General features: G+C 35.3%; 1 protein-coding gene across 1 annotated transcript; it reads left to right on the top strand.

The window, feature by feature from the left end:
- Nucleotides 1–535: 535 nt before the first annotated feature.
- On the top strand, nt 536–16,290 carry LOC141605744 (uncharacterized). Its single transcript, XM_074424628.1, has 10 exons — nt 536–1,037; nt 1,728–2,710; nt 6,599–6,670; nt 7,583–7,678; nt 9,813–9,878; nt 11,086–11,214; nt 12,982–13,032; nt 14,046–14,186; nt 14,644–15,327; nt 15,505–16,290. The coding sequence occupies exons 1-10, from the start codon at nt 842–844 to the stop codon at nt 15,832–15,834; spliced, it is 2,748 nt and encodes a 915-aa protein (XP_074280729.1). The 5' UTR covers nt 536–841; the 3' UTR covers nt 15,835–16,290.
- Nucleotides 16,291–16,543: the final 253 nt, after the last annotated feature.

Raw genomic sequence — 16,543 nt, forward strand, 5'->3', positions numbered from 1 at the left:
AAGAATAAAAAAAGTTGTTGAAAAAAAGTAACATAAAAAATCACAAAAAAAAGGTAGAAAAAAAAATGAACAGGAAAAAATAGTTGGTAAGTCGTAACATTAAAAAAAGTATGAAAAAATTTGTTTATAAGAAAAAATCGTAATATTAGATTGATTCCCTTCTTTAACAACCAAACAACCACAAAGGGAATTAGGGGATAAATCATTCCCTTACAAGATCATAACCAAACAACAAGTTTAATTCAAAGGAATTCTATACCTTACCCCTCATTTCCCTTACTTGATCTCATTCTCTTTCCCTTTCCCATACCAAACGCCCCCTAAGTTTAATGGTGAACCAAAGGAATTCCTGAAGTGTATATATATATAGCATTGAAGGTTGGCGTATTTGCAATAAGATAGATATTTAGTCATATTAGACTTCTATAAGGCTAAGGCAGCTGCTGATCGATCATCACTATTACTACGTTTGTTCGCTCATAAACTCTATCTTGTGGTTTTATTTGAGGTTTTTTTATTTTTATTTTCTCTATCTATTTTTATAAGGAAAAGTATATATATATTATGTTTTTTTCGGGTAGTTCGCTAATGTTGGAGACTCTAATATGCTCCGAAAAAAGCTTCCTTTATTAATATAGATAGATAGATAGATAGATATTGATATTGATTGATTGATTGATTGATTAGGAAAAGAAGGTGCATTTGAAAGTAGGAAAGGCCCTATCTGACGGCGTTGCCAGCCGACGGTTGCTGGGCAGACCCTTGTCTCATCGAATCGCGACACTACAATTCCATTCAGCAACTACCAATTAAGGGCTCATTTATGCTGCAATCTTAGAGAATGGTGGATAATAAACCAGACGAAGAAAGTAGGAAATCAGTGAGAGAGTTCTTTGGTCTTAATTCGCTGGAAAGAGACCCAATTCCGTGCAATACTTTCAATACACTTGTCAAAATTTATTCCCTTTTACCTGATCAAACCAATAACCCCTTTGCTAAGTATGCTAATTCTCCCCAGTATACCACTCTTTTTACTGGTAATTTCCTTTTTACTATTTTATTCTTTAATAACCATAATAAATTGATTGATTAGTTGTGTCTGCTTGAATGATTTGTTCTTATGTTAAATGATTTGTTCTTGGGTCATTTGAAAACGGCGTCTCTGTGCCGCTTAGCACAGGCCTGAGGTTTGCGTACATTCAATTTTCCACCCATTATGTGTGGGAGCCTTGAGGGATCCGGATGATGGGGAAAAGGGAATGGTATAAAATTGCAATTACAAGGAAAATATGGAAATTACAGTTTGTGCCTCACCAACTGCGCGAAAGGTGCTCCTAATGTAAACAAATAAAGCTAGGGGTAATGGACACTATTGCTAGCTCCTACGTATGCCTGAGGAACACTAATTTTGAAGTAAGGCCGTTAATTCATGTGTTGTTACATTTTAAGCTTGGGGTCCATTATCGCCCATTTACATGTAAATGCTAAAAAAACTCTTATTCCTTTGAAATGAAGCTTTGGTTTGCCATCCATGAATTTACTAAATTTCGAAGCCCACGTTTTGTTCTAGTTAGAAAATGATGTGGTTATAGTACGCGTAAGCTATGCTCTCAAGTGATTTGATCCTGCTAGTGTTAGTTTTCCTTAGCTGTATACTTTCTCACTTGGGTGAGTGATCTTTTTTTGCATATAAATGATTAATGGTTTTCTTTATAATTTGAGCAAAGATGGTGTTCCTGATAATCCTGAAACAAGGAGGAAGAAAGCAGTACCCTATGATTCTGATTATCTTTCTGGTGTGGAAGTTGGCAATTCTTCCTCTCATAATGAGACGAAAAGTGATACAACTGCAGCCGCTTTTTATGATGATGCTGTTTTACGTAGGCCAGAAATGATAACAAACGAGTTGGGAATGTCTAAAAACTCTGAAATGACTGACAACACTACGCATGATGAGGAGGGCACTACTGTTGGAACTATTGGGCTTTGTAATGTGCATGAAGATTTGTCAAGCATTAACAGGATTCTCATGGATGAATCAGATGATCCGGACATGCTACAACTGCTGGATAAAGATGTGAACATGGACCTTGCTTGTGACTTTGGTTCCATTTTGGACATTGACAGGCCTTGTGATAAATCTCTGACCATGGAGAGCTTTGAAAGTAAAAAATGTATTGCAGGAGATATTACGAAGAAAGATGCAGTACACAGGAAGAAAAGAAAGGGTGTGGAAGTAGATAGATCCATTCTTGAAGGTGAAGGGATCTCTCAGGCTCCAAAGTCCGCTGATACAGTGCTATCTAGTTGTCCTGAGTTTGTGAACCAGAATGTTAAATGCATCAAAGATGCTCCAAGTAAGGACAAAAAGCTTTCTAAGCAAATTGCTCCACGAGAGCTGCCAAAAACTGGAGATTTGGCTTCCACCGAATGGGAGAGAGAAAATGTAGGGCAAGTTTCATCTGGCCAGTTATTGGACAACGTTGGGCGGAGGAATCAACTTATTGTTAGTGCTAAGGCCAAAAAAACTAAGACTAAGAACACTAAGAAGAAGTCTGATAAAGATATAGAATCAGGAGTAGGTAAGCTTGTACGATTAGAAGGCGAGGCTTACAATAACATGAAATCTGGAGCTGGTGATCCTATAGTTCATGGTAAGATACGGAAGCAGGTTGTGCTTGGAATTTTAATGAGCCCTTCAACGAAAGAGGTATGTGACACTTCCTTAAGTTGACTTATATGTTTTATTTGAAACAAAAGATGACTTAAATGTTAATCTATATAAAATAATAAAACAACCATAACATATTTTTTTTCCCTCCAAAACCTCACTCCACATTTAACATAGATTTTAGAATTTCTTAAAAAGAGGCTCATTAGCTAAATAACCCAATATATAAAATTTATTTTATGTTGTTAACATAAAATTTATACCACCATGTTTTATTGTTGTTTTTACTAACTTCTCTATATTTTAAGGTCTCCAAAATAATTTATACCAACATAAAATTAATTTTGGAATTTTGTGGTTTTTTTTAATAATTTTCATATCTTATATAGTATATACAATTGTTTTATGGCATGAATTTAATTTTTTTAAGCATCATGTTTTTACTCGATTAGACAATATTGTTTAATCATGCAATTTAGATAATTGTTAGTCTCAAAATCATTCCTTTTACGTTTTTAAACTGGTGTGAATATCTATTTGTTAAAGTGGCCAGTCATGTTGAAGTGTTCATAACTTTCAATCTAACTATCTATACTAATTAATAGAACAATAACAATTGCCATAGTGTCTTGATTAATTTTTTTTTACTATGAACTTAATGTTTTGTTGCCGATCTTCGATTATCATGTTATTATAGCATCTCCCATTTCCTTGCACTAGTAAATTGAATAATCTAACAACTAACAAATTGAATTTGACAAGCATTGGGTAAATGTCTTTATAGAAGGTCTCATAATAAATTTATTATGAGCTTATTTTATAATTATAATACAAAACAGTACCACGGTCAATAAAACAGATGAAAACATGGTTAAAAATAAAATGAGTACACTTATTATAAAAATATATACAAAGTTAAAGAGTCGTTTGAAGTCATGATTAACAATATAATTATAAAATGGTCATGAAAACGATAAATGATTACAATTTTATATCAATAACTTCTTTAGAGACTATCTCCGATCTCCCTCAAATTTTTTTATTAGTTAATGCAATTTATACGAATGAAATTTGATTATATATGAGTAGGTTGACATTTTTTAAACATTAATAAAGGATTAAAGGGTATGCATTAGAGAGTTTTGATTGGATGTATATTTAACATTTTAACGTTAGCGAACATGAATAAGGGGTTTACACTCTAGAGTGTCAATGGCTTAATTCTCAATCACAAATTATACTATGATATGATACTCTAATATGGTGAATCCACATAAAAATAACCATTTTATGATAAAAAATTTGCTTTTGATATTAAAAGTCACCACGATTTTGTTACTAACAGTGACTACTTAAAAAAAAAAACAATCATTTTTACACATAATATTCACTATTTGTTAGAGAAAAAGGAACATACATCGGATAAACTACCTCCAACCTTTTTGTTTTTTGAGCATATATGTATTTTTTCTGAGCTTATTATCTCAAAATTTATTTGTTTTTGAGCATGTGTATTTTTTTGAGCATAATAAAGTTTATAAGTTAGATTTTAATATTTTTTCGTCAAAACTCAAATTTAGCTAAACTTATATGTAATGTTTTTGAGTTTTATTGTAATTTTTTAGAGCTTAATGTTTAAGTGAATAAACTCATAAACTTCATAGTGAAACTCAGAAACTTTAAAACAAAACTCAAAAACTTTATTATAATGCTCAGAAACTATAGAATTGGAGGTAGTACATCAGATGTATAATCCTCTTACTGCTATTTGTTATAAATTGGTCACTTTTACCAGTCTATATTCTACTTACATTGATAAAAGTGGTTAATTTTTTATTTCTTATTTCTTATAAATTATAAAACGCAAACCATAAATATCTTTTTTAATTTCCCGCCTAAATACTCACCTCATACTAAGCACAATTTTACCAAAATTCATTAGCCCACTAATCAAATGGCCCACAATGATCATCAAATTTATATCTACTACCTCATACACGACTAATACTAACTATGAAATGAGCCCACCATGTTAACAAAAATGAACCTCAATTGATTTTGTACCAATTTCTACCGGTCAAATATTGAATACCTTGAAACTAAAAAATAAATTCAACTTAGTTTATGACTTTTGAATGTGTACATCAAAAGATGTGAGATACGAGTAATGTTATGGGACATAGAGACCAAATATGTTTCGCGAAACGGGTCGTAAATTAATTTCAAAAGCTCTGAGAGGTTTTAGTATGATCATTTACATATACTGATTAGTATATCAAATAGAAAATAATTTATAGAGATATCATAATGTGTAACTCATAAGCGTTCTTTCCTTTTATGCCAAGTTTTCAAGTGTATACGTTAACTAATACTGTTTTGACTTAATTCGTAATTCTACTTTTTTTTATTTTGTCCTCATTTCAATTTTAATTTTTGTGCAAACATTTCAAAACTTATCATATATGGTAAAATTTGCCGATATTTGAAATTATTAACATGCTTTAACATAAGGGTAAACATGTCGGCATATGCATGCACTAATCAAAAATAAGATATACGACGGGTGTAAGCATAATATACAACAAGAGTGTAACTATGTTTTTACAATTAATACTCTCTTAATACTAATGTTACTTTGAAAAAAAATTAATACTATAATTTAAATATGTAGATTATACTGTTATAAAAGTATTGTATTTGTAATTGTAATTGTCAAGTATATAATTTTCATGTAACATATGGGAAATCAATTACCTTAAATAAGAAACCAAAACAATGTTGTAAATTTAAGAATTTACAAAAAAATTTATATATACAATCTATACACGCCCGTGCAACTTTGCACGGGTCCTAAACTAGTAACGTTTATAACATGAAATCAGTTATCTTTCATGGGGATGCTTGAACTGGTAGAAGTTCAGCTCTATCATAATTTTGTTAATGTGATTCCATTGGTTGTGTGTATTAGTTAAAGTTCCCGTAGCTTCTATGGAAATTGTTACATTTGCTCCTCTGTGTTAAAAATCTCATTGTTATACTTTTAGTGTGAGGTATTCAATTGTGTGGCATTGTGGCTTTTAGCTGATTGTTGGTTATTATAGGTAGCTTCAGGCCATATAACTTGATGGGAGTCATTTTGCTTTATTACCTCATATTACGAAGGCAAAGAATGTCTGACTTGATCGAGTGTATAGCAGTTTGCATACCACTTTCTATACCACTTTTTCAAAACATGTACCTTCATATAGGTTTTGTTCAAAACCCATATCTTATATGAACATTTCCTCAAAATCTCTTACCAAAAGCCAATTTTGGCAATTAGAAAAAAAAAAAAAGTTTTCAGTGAAAATTAATCATGACCGATCTTTATTTTCCCAAAACTTACTTTTAGTACGAGAAGCATACCATCAGTGTTTTTTGCTGGAAAGTTTCTCTTTTTTTTTTGGGCCAAGATTGGCTTTGGTAGGAAGTCGGGAAGAAACCTTCATAAAAGGTAGCTAGCACCTTGAAGAAAATTTATATAAGGATACGTCTTTTCATGTGGAGTAGAATCCGTGTGTACTGTCAGCAGCTTTGTTTTTCAAAAGGATGTCTCTGTCGGCATCTGTGCCAGTGTCGTACAATTATGTTATAATATCAACTCTCTCTCTCTCATAGTTACAAAAATCCTGAAGGTAGTAATGACTTTTTCTGTGGTCATCATTTTCTAGCTTTCTGTTTCTGATGCAAACTTGTCTTGAATGATTAAATTTCCTTAAAGTACACTTCTCCTTACCGTGAAACATCTTAGTGTCTTGAGCTAACTTTTATTTATTTTTATTGTATTAGGATTCTATTTTTCTTTTGATGCCAACTTCTTTTGTGAGCTTGGTTGCTTGAAGTGTTAAATGTCTTGATAAATAAATTTATGCCGTTCTTGTGTTGCAGGATAATGAAAGACGGCCTAAGGCTTGTGAGAGATTGCGATATACCCGGGAAGAGTTGCTGCATCTGGGGAAGGTAAATGTTTACCTTGCCTGTTTAAATATGTCTGCAACTTTTTTATTGGTCCAAGCAAGATATTTAGTAGTGTAACTGGGTAAGTATCTTTGCGATATACTTGGGAAGAGTTGCCTGCTTGACTTGAATATTTTCCTTTTTGATGTGTCCTTTTTGGAATGCTTCCCATTTTTTTTTTTTTTTTTTTTTTTTTTTTTTTTTGTATTGATCTTATGAGTTGTGACTGAAGGTGTTTTTAAATTCTACTCCCTCCCATCCACTCCAAAGGCAACATGGGCCCACTTTAAAAAGTGGGCCCATGTTACCTTTGGAGTGGATGGAAGGGAGTATTGTTTAAGGAAGGTTATCTTTCTTTAGAGGAAGGATTAGTAATACCTCTTTGTTGTCTCCCTGTACTTGAGTTTGAGCATCCCTTCATCACTCTTATTCATTCAGATATTATTGGGGGTTTCCATGTTTTTTTTTTTCAAATTCTAGCGTTTGTGTTCTGTTGGGGAGAACAAGGTACATATCAAACCTTGAGTGCTGATGGCAGATGGGTGAGTCCATTTTAGGTGGATGGTTAGGGGTTTTGTTCAGTGATCTGAACTTTGACAAATGTTTCTCCAAATATAAGAAGAGATAAAACTTGTCATGTTTGATTCATCAAAGGAAACTGTTTTCGAATTGTCATTTTTAAAATCTGTAACTATCGTATATGGTCAGAAACATTGGTCTAAGTCGACATCGTATATGGGATGGAGGGAGTATATCACTATTGATACTAGGGATGAGGTTTTGCATGTGATATTGGTGTCATTAAAACGTTACTGCTCCTGTCTTCTTATTGATGTTGGTACTCTACGATTTTAGTCTTTTTGCTGGGTGTTTCAGCTAATAAGCTCTTATTGTGTATCTTCTGCTTCATGAAAGACAGCTTTTGTTCCTGAGTATATTCAAAAAGCTGCACGAGAAATTGGAGCTGAAATACATGAAAAACACCAGATCTCTGCTGCTTTCGCAATTGCTGTAAGTTGTGTCTCGATTCTAGATTTTTAATGTATTCTTGATCTAGTTATTTATTATGCTTAATTATAATAGCTAGATACCTTGTTTTCATGTGACGCAATTCATGTAGCACACCTGCGAACCTGCAAATGCTCTAAGATTATGTTTATCCATGGGTCTATTTCACCATGGTCTAACATTTAATTATTATACTTTATTCACAACCCACTTTTCCAAACCCACCATAATTTTTCTATTTTTATCATCCTATCTTTCACCCACTTTAACTCATCCTCATGACACGCTTGCATTGACTTATTTGATATTTTTATCACTTTTTTCCTTTCACTCTACCCCACACCTTGATCCTTTGTGCACCCAAACATACCAAAGGTTTCAATGGGTTTGAGTTTTTTTATCATTTCTTTTTCTTTCACCCTGCTCCCCCACCTTTCCCCCCACCCCCGTTAAACATGGTCTAATAGTCAAACTAAGTTCAATTTTAACAAAAGGTAGGGTACCAAAAGCAGCAAGCTTTACTGGAGCTAATGAGCAATTTATCCCTGCATGGGTGAATGCATAGTTGTAGCTTGTAACCAGGCACACTTCATCTGTGGCCTTCATTTATAATGTTTGTTGAGTTGTCCCCACACAACTAGCTATCACTTCATCTAGCCTTCATATATAGTGCTATTTGTCTCTCCGTGGGAAAATCCATAGTATTAATCATAGAAAGAAATGTATTACCCTTTGTATTCTCGCCTATAATATTCACTGTGGCGAGTCTTTAGGAGACCCCACAAATTTGTGACTTCTTCTGCTGTGCTGTATTGCATTTTTCTACTGAAGAATTTCTTATGGATCTAGAATGGCTTTTTTTTGCTTTGTTCTGCGCTTCTGCAGGGCTTCTGCATAAATTGGAATTTGGTAATCCTCCTTTTACTGAAAATTTTCAACTTCTTGATCCCTATCACTTTTACTCCCTAAAACTTTTCAAAATAATTGCCACAATGGATAATAAACAATTTAAAGACCTGGCTTTGATTGAAAATGATTGCAACTGCTTTGGGATTATATCGATAACTTTGAAACAATTTTATGAAATGGTGGTTCGCAAATCTTTTCGATTCATGTCTATAATGTGTGATGGGAGTTTTAACGATAGTTGCCACAAACCTACCACAACCCTCCTCCTTTAACCGGGCTTGGGACCGATAGTGAATGGCCTAAAACACTCACATGCGGAATTTAAAGGTAATAAGCCATGAAGTAAAGACACATCTTGGTGGAACGATGAAGTGAGACACGCGATAATGCATGGGATATGAGAATTATGAAAAGTACAAAGAGGCTAGACGAGCAGCTAAAAAGGCAGTGTGAGATGCGAGGGAAAAAGTTAATCAAGAATTGTAGATATCTATAAACTGGCACATCTGAGAGACAGAATGATGAGGATACTGGGAGAGCTAAATGTGTGAAGGATATTTGCCCCGAGGTTTTGGTTCAGAATAATGAAATGGATAGATAGAGATCTTACTTTGATACCCTATTCAATGGACATCAGGAGCAAGGTATTGGGAATGTACATATACCGCCAACCATGGTTAATTGGGAACTTATGCGTAGTATACAAATGAGTGAAGTTAGAATGACACTAAAGATGGGGTCAAAGAAAGCAGACGGGACCTTAAGATCTTCTCAAACATTAATTTTAAGTTATATTTTCAAAATTATTGTTATTAAATTGTACTGTAATTGATATCTAAATTCCAAATTTTTATAAAAGAAAACAGTTATTGAACTCTCAACCCTATAGGTTTAGCTTGACTTTGGTATTATGTTTCACTTCTCGTTTTCTTTGAGGTGTGCGATCATCCAGGGATGGTTCTAAAGGCCGATTTATGTCAGCCGACCCTAAATCATCTTGGGATTAAGGCTCTCTTCTTGTTTGTGCTGCTGCTGCTCTTCTTCTAGCTTCTTATAACTCTGAGGCGAGTAACACCAAAATGGGTGTGCAAAGCTTGGTCTTTGATGTTATCTTGGTTAATTCGACCTTTAAGGAGTTTGACTTACTGCATCAATAAATAGCTTTGATTGATTTGTTGTTTATGGAAGTGCCTGCCTGTGCGATGTCTGATGTGTGACTATATGGCAGGACTCTAGCATCTTGAAGAACAAACGGGGAGGTTCTGCTTCTGAAGCAAGGAAGGAAAAGAAAAAGGTTACATTTGCTCTATGATTCTCACTTGAGGGGATATGAAGCGTCATTGTTTGAGCTTTATGTGACTTCAATGCTTTGTTTCATATCTAATGCATGTTTATTTCAACAAAATGTTTTTTTATTGCACCTGACTCACTTTCACAGTTTTACTTAGGTTGAATGATACGTGCTGGCGTATTGAATAGATGTCATTTTCCGATACATGACTCATCTATGAGGTTGCATCTCAGCTCTCCTAATATGGTATATAATTTTTGATTTAACGAATCCTATCATAGTAAATAATTATTTGATTTCCGGGCTTAAACTCCTTCATTCACAAACACACTAGAAGGAAAGCTAGAGAGACCTATTCTACCATACAGATAGATAACAACGAGGGAAATCCAATCAAATCAATGACAAGCATTCAAATGCATTTCCGAGGAATTCCATGGAGCAATGCTTATATGGAAGGAAGCTCCATTATCGACTCATAGTTGTTTTCTTCTTCTTGTAGGCAAATTTTTTCTTTTTTCTTCTCAAGGTGACGTTCTTGTTACTGCTATTTAGGTGTCTAGTTGAGAAGCTACAAACTTAAAATTCAGTTAGCGAGAATGTGAGTGAAGGCAAAAGAAATGTTCCACATGAATTGTCTCGACATTGTTTTTCCCTGTTATCTCTATGTCTCTAAACCCACATATTATAAACATACAAGGAAACTAAGTGGTCGCTGCGTATAGTTTATTCTCTGCTGCGTTGAATGGTAGGCTCATTACATTCTGTTTCTTACTTAGTAAGGGATGGAAGCCTCTGCTCAAAATCATTGGTCAAAGCTATTTTATGACCTCTAGTAATAATTCTGACATCAATTATAGATTTGAGATAAATATGTTAATATGTTACTCCTATCTTGGCTAAAAGTTTCCGTATTCCTTTTTAGTCCGTCGTAGCGAATATCTTACGTTTCCCTTTTCAGGCATATTTTTTGATGTTACTAGTCCCGCCCACTTGCATTTGATTTACAAAGAAAACTGATCCTAAACCAAACGTAACTATTGGTGGGACAATGGGATTACTTATAGAGTTATAGTACATAGTCGATTAGTGTTGTTGCTGATTAAATATGTCTGAAATTACAAGTGTTTCTTGTTCAATTTAGTTCATTCCCTCACTCTTTTTAATCTCATGACTTCTGTGATTACTTTTAATTGATTTCACACTGCAGCTGAAGAGAAGGAAGCAGCGAGCTGAATTAAACAGAAAACTTGGCGTGAAGAGGTTGAAGCTTAAACCTATTGTGAAGCCTAAAGTTGTGCAACACTGTCGTCACTATCTCAATGGAAGATGCCTTGAGGTAATTGGATACTCACTTTTAAGTTTCCTTTTTTCCTTCGTTTTGTCTTAACACAGAACAACACTAGAACAAGACTCACTGAGTAGCGGGATGGGGGGGTCTGATGTACACAATCTTACCTATATTAACAGTATAGAGAAGTTAATTACCGATGGGCCATAATGAATATCATGTTGATACTTGCATTGAATGACTGCAACTTCGCAAATAAATAAAACAATAGTTCCATCATAATTCACAACTCCCATATTTATTCGTACAATGCGTCTCATGTGAACTATCATGAATTCATGATAAGGTTTAGTGTGCTTATAATATTGGGATTCGAGTCATTTTTATTTTGTTCTACCCTGTTTGTTAGCTTCAAGTTAAGTGGTAAAGTCACATTGGTTTTCCATTTGAGCAAGGTAAAGGCACATTAATGGTGACTCATTTGTTCTTGTTTTCTAAATACATAACTACATGTTCAAGAAGGCAGTTTGAAGTCACATTTTAACCAGGGTATTACTTTTTCACATACGGATTTTACTCTTTCACATACGTCATTTACAATTTTAACCTTGTCATTTTTTCATCTCACATCCAATTGATTTTTTTTTTCTCCCTGCATCCATCTCCCACCTATGTTACTCCGACACTTCACTTACCTGCCGTGTCGCGTGTCCGACACCTATCGTGTCGACATCGACACAACACTTCGACACTTTATTTTAGACCAAAAAATTAAAAAATTCGCACAAAATAGCCGTATCCGACACCGTGTCGGAGCTTTGGGGTAACACAGTCTCCTACCCTTGTCATTTTTTACATCCCTTATTTTTAGAAAAAAAAAGCAATACAACTAAAATTAATTAATCTTGTTAATTAATAAATAAAATAAAACTAATCAATAAATACAAAAAAAAAAATATACAAAACATAAGAAAAAAAAAAAAAAACAAAACAAAGTAATTATGATTTTAGGGAAAAAAACACAAAGCCAATACAAAGTTCATCAACACCACCCGTCCCCACCGCCATCTGACCAACAACCTGACGACTACACACACCACTGTCCCCAGTCGACCACCGCACCCAGTCGACCACTCCCTTCCCCTTGTACTCGCTCCTTCTCCCGCACTGCCCCTCCCTCACACTCCCCCTCCCCCCGCTCCGGCCACCACCGACCACGATACCCTCCCTCTGCTCCGACAATTATCGTCCACCATACAGTCCCTGCTCCGACAGCGTCCAACAACTAAACCACCATGCCTTCCGCCAACCATCAACCTAATTGAAGAACTTAAGAATTATAAACCCTAATTTTTGGGCAAAATAGTTGATAAACAACTTATTAATAATTGCTAAACAAAATAATTACATCACTACTTGAAGAATTATAATCCATTATTCAAGTTTTAAGAACAATTAGATTCAATTTTAGGGTAAAATGTATGTATAAAACATTAAAACCTATTGAGTCTAGATTTAGGGAAAGGGTATAATATGGAAACTTACGAAAAAATGTATGTGAAAGAGTAAAGTCCGTATGTGAAAAAGCAACACCGCTATCAAGCATTAAGGATGAGTTATGCACGGAGCCTTATAGGCCTCTAATTATTTTATATTTTAGTGTGTGATATTTTAGAATGAGAGTAAGGGCCCGTGATTTTATAAATCTTATATACAATCCAAGATATTTCTTATAATAGTCCTTCTGTAATTCTGCGTATTTGTTTGATGTGTTATTCTATAGCTACCTGACATGTTACTTCTTCTATTTCGCAGGGTGAGAAATGCAAGTTCTCACATGACGTGGTGCCATTAACAAAATCAAAGGTGGAGAGAAATAATATCCATTTTTAGTCAGCTTTATTGAAGATAGCTTCTGATCTTAAATCTTACTCTTTTGATACTTGGTCAGTTTCACAATTTAGTGTCGAGAGAACAAATTTTAATTGCTGGTGAGATTTCGAATAAAAAATCAACGAGTGATTCTATGATAAGGAAGATTATAAAACCGTTTGTAACCCTCACCTTAACTCATACTGTCATACACCTAAGGGCACAGTATTGTGACTGTCGTCCAATCCCTGCCTTTCCAAAGTTTATCCCTCCATTTCTCTATCCCACATCCCACACCTTTATTGTACCCCGCTCAACCATTGTCACCACCACCCTGCACCACTACCCCCACCACGACCTTGACACCGATTATGACATCTGTCACCATCACCTTAACCCCAACCCACCAAATGTGCCTCCCAGCCCAGCCTGATGTTAATTAACCTTCCCTCAGCAGACATTGCCCTCTGTTCCCTTCACCATCACCTTCACGCTAACCCAACATACGCACCTCCAAGCCTAGCCTGACCTTAATTCAACTCTCTGCAGCGGTCGTTACCCTCCCTGTAAAATGCCCTTCAACACCTCTTTTACCATCGCCCAACCCACCCTTTCCTTTGGTCACCAACCTCTAAATTCCTTCACCCTCGTTTCTCTCTTTTCTCTTGCTTTCATAACTTGAGTTAGAGGGAATGTAAATTAATGACATTTTCAACATAATTAGAAATCAATAATTCTAGAAAGAAATATTATATTGAAATTTCATGGGATTTGGCAAAAAGTTACTTCATACCTTAACTTCAGAAGTGGGACATGCTTCCGGGTCACTAAGTGAGTTCAAGAACGCTTAAGAGATAACCCGCCAACTAACATACAAAATACAAGTTACAAGTAGCCTGTTTGCAAACGTGGCCATTTTGTTTCTTGATTATTTGAGTCCTTTCGCTCTCCATATTAAATATTTTATGTAGAATGTTGTTTATATTCTTGTTCGTGCTCTACTGTAGCCTTGCTGCCATTTTGCACGCCAAGCATGCATGAAAGGGGATGACTGCCCATTTGATCATCAGCTATCCAAGTACCCCTGTAACAATTACTCGGATACAGGTTTTTGTAATAGAGGTGAAAGCTGCTCGTTTTCTCACAAGGTATTTTTCTTTACCTTTTAGTTACCCTTGGAACGAACATTTGTTTTCCCGAAAACTTGAAGACGGTCCTAGCGTGCAGCTCACTTAAAGACCATTAACCTTATATAACCAGATTGTCTCACACCTTATATAACCAGAATAAGACATACATTAGCATTTGGGACAGTTTCACATAGTCACGTGTGAGAATCTAGTACAAGATTCATTTTCCCTTTATTTCTGAGTTTTTTTGCTTGCTTTTCTCAGTTGTTTTTATCAGCTATACATACTCTTTTTTGTACCAAATTGGCCATTTTTGTCCCACATTTGGGATTTGCATGCATTAATTGCCAAATTTCCATGCACATCTCATGTTCCTTTAAATGAATTTAAATAATCTCAACTTGCCTGCAAATTTGACCTTAACATGGGGGAAAAACACCTTTTGTTAATGCCTAATTTGTTTACTTTATGTTAGATTGCAGTGAAGGACAGCTCAGAACCCTCTACCGTGCCCTTGAAATCGGGCACTAGTTCCGTGTATCAACATGATATATCGAAATCTAAAGGGCAAATTAATGCTAGTGTACCCTTCACTCCTGGAAAAACAGTGCTGAATAACTTGAAGGAGGTGTCAACAACAAAAGCCATTCAGCCAGCGAAAAAACCAAAAGGTCTAACCTTCTTTTCTTTTGGAAACTCTCAATTGGACAATTCTGTTCTGCCTAAAGATTCAGAATTCACCCAGCAAAGTAGCTATACTGTTGGAGCTAGTGTGCAGCCGGTCATGGTAGAAGGGGCAACTTCTGAATTAAAATCGCTCGATAGAACCTCGGTTGATAGGCTCAGGGACAATAAACTACCACTCCCGCCACCACATGGAGATAATAGCTCAGGAAATATTTCATTTGGAATGAAACTGCCGAATGATTCTGCTAAAGAAAATCTTGAGGACGCATCTGGAAGCAGTGATTATGCTGCCGGTACTTCTACTCAAGATATGGCTCTTGATTTTTCTAAGGTATTCAAGGGTACTTCGACCCCAAAAAGGGGTCTGAACCTTTCAGAAATGTTTAAGGATGGTCCCACTCAAGCAAAAGCCAAGGGAATTGGTGTTTCTTCCTCTGGTGGACCCTCATATGATATAACTGATCGCAAATCGGTAAGTGTGTGCGTTTCTCAATTGATATTTTGAAAGATAGTTGCATGTTATTAATTTGTGAGTTCATTAACTATAAATCATACTGATTAACCCACTATCCTGCCAAATTGATTAAGAAATGTGGACAAGTCTCGTATGAGGATTTGAGTTTCTACTAAAAGGCATACTGATTTGCAGATTTGCTATAAAGAGAAGGGAAATACTAATTTGTCACACAAGTCAAAGGATGTACAGCCTGAGCGACCAATATTGAGTTCTCAAACTTCTCTAAGTCAATGTCCAACAGAGATCGATCTACCAGTGAAAAACCCACCAAGCAACTCTGATAGGGCACTTCAATCTGCACTGGCATTTGCAGCAAAGTACAGTTCTGGATTTAAAACGGGTTCTATGGCAGCCACCAAGGAAAATGCTTTGAATGAAGATACATCTTGTAGTGGCTCCAAAAAGAGTGAACCCTTGCAAGCTTCAAAAATTTTACAGTTTTTGAATGGCCAAGGAAAATAAATAATACTCCGTAGTAGAGAGCTTTTAACCAATAAAAGCTTTTCGTCCCTTGTTAAAGGCTTTTACTGCGTTCATGAGACTGAGGCAATAAAATATACTCGAAGGCAACGAGGTAGAATTCTTGTTTAGTTCACTTTCACTTTCTCACTCCGATTTTCGGAAATCGCCCTGTATTCCGATTTTGGCCTATTTACTAGAACTGCCCAACCCATTTGAGCATGTTTTTGTTAGTAAAACCACAATCCTTTATTAGTAAGACTCACCATTCTACTCACAACCTTCATCCTCGTGTAGAATATTTTCAAAAATCGGAGGTAGTATAATTTTTGCTGCAACAATAAGGCCTTTTTCCTGTAAATAAATAAATGTACAAATCGTTGCTTTTGTGTGTACTAGTTGGTTGCACGGCGCGCGATGCGCGCCGTCCCAAGTTATTTTAATCGTTTACTTTTCACATGCGTAGTAGCGAATCTTGATTTGGTTTGTTTTTCTATACATTTTGAGTGGCAATCACAATGAATTTTTTGTCGTTTTAATTTTTTGGTTGTTCGAATCGATTGCAAATAAGATCACATTCGCAAATATTTCGTATCTCTTTTCTCTTTAACATTGCCGCCTCATTCTCTTCCGCCTTTTTATCAGGCTCGTTATCCTCTTTCCTATTCATCCCCCCTTCTATTATTGTAGCTCCCTGCATTCTCTTGTGTCT

This window comes from Silene latifolia, chromosome 10 (assembly GCF_048544455.1).
Source record: "Silene latifolia isolate original U9 population chromosome 10, ASM4854445v1, whole genome shotgun sequence".
Classification (NCBI taxonomy): domain Eukaryota; kingdom Viridiplantae; phylum Streptophyta; class Magnoliopsida; order Caryophyllales; family Caryophyllaceae; genus Silene; species Silene latifolia.

Excerpts from the sequence above, each read along its gene's own strand:
- LOC141605744 (XM_074424628.1), top strand. The coding sequence starts at position 842 with ATGGTGGATAATAAACCAGACGAAGAAAGTAGGAAATCAGTGAGAGAG. Across the intron at positions 1,038-1,727 it reads GTATACCACTCTTTTTACTG|ATGGTGTTCCTGATAATCCT; the intron begins GTAATTTCCTTT and ends ATTTGAGCAAAG. Across the intron at positions 15,328-15,504 it reads ATATAACTGATCGCAAATCG|ATTTGCTATAAAGAGAAGGG; the intron begins GTAAGTGTGTGC and ends ACTGATTTGCAG.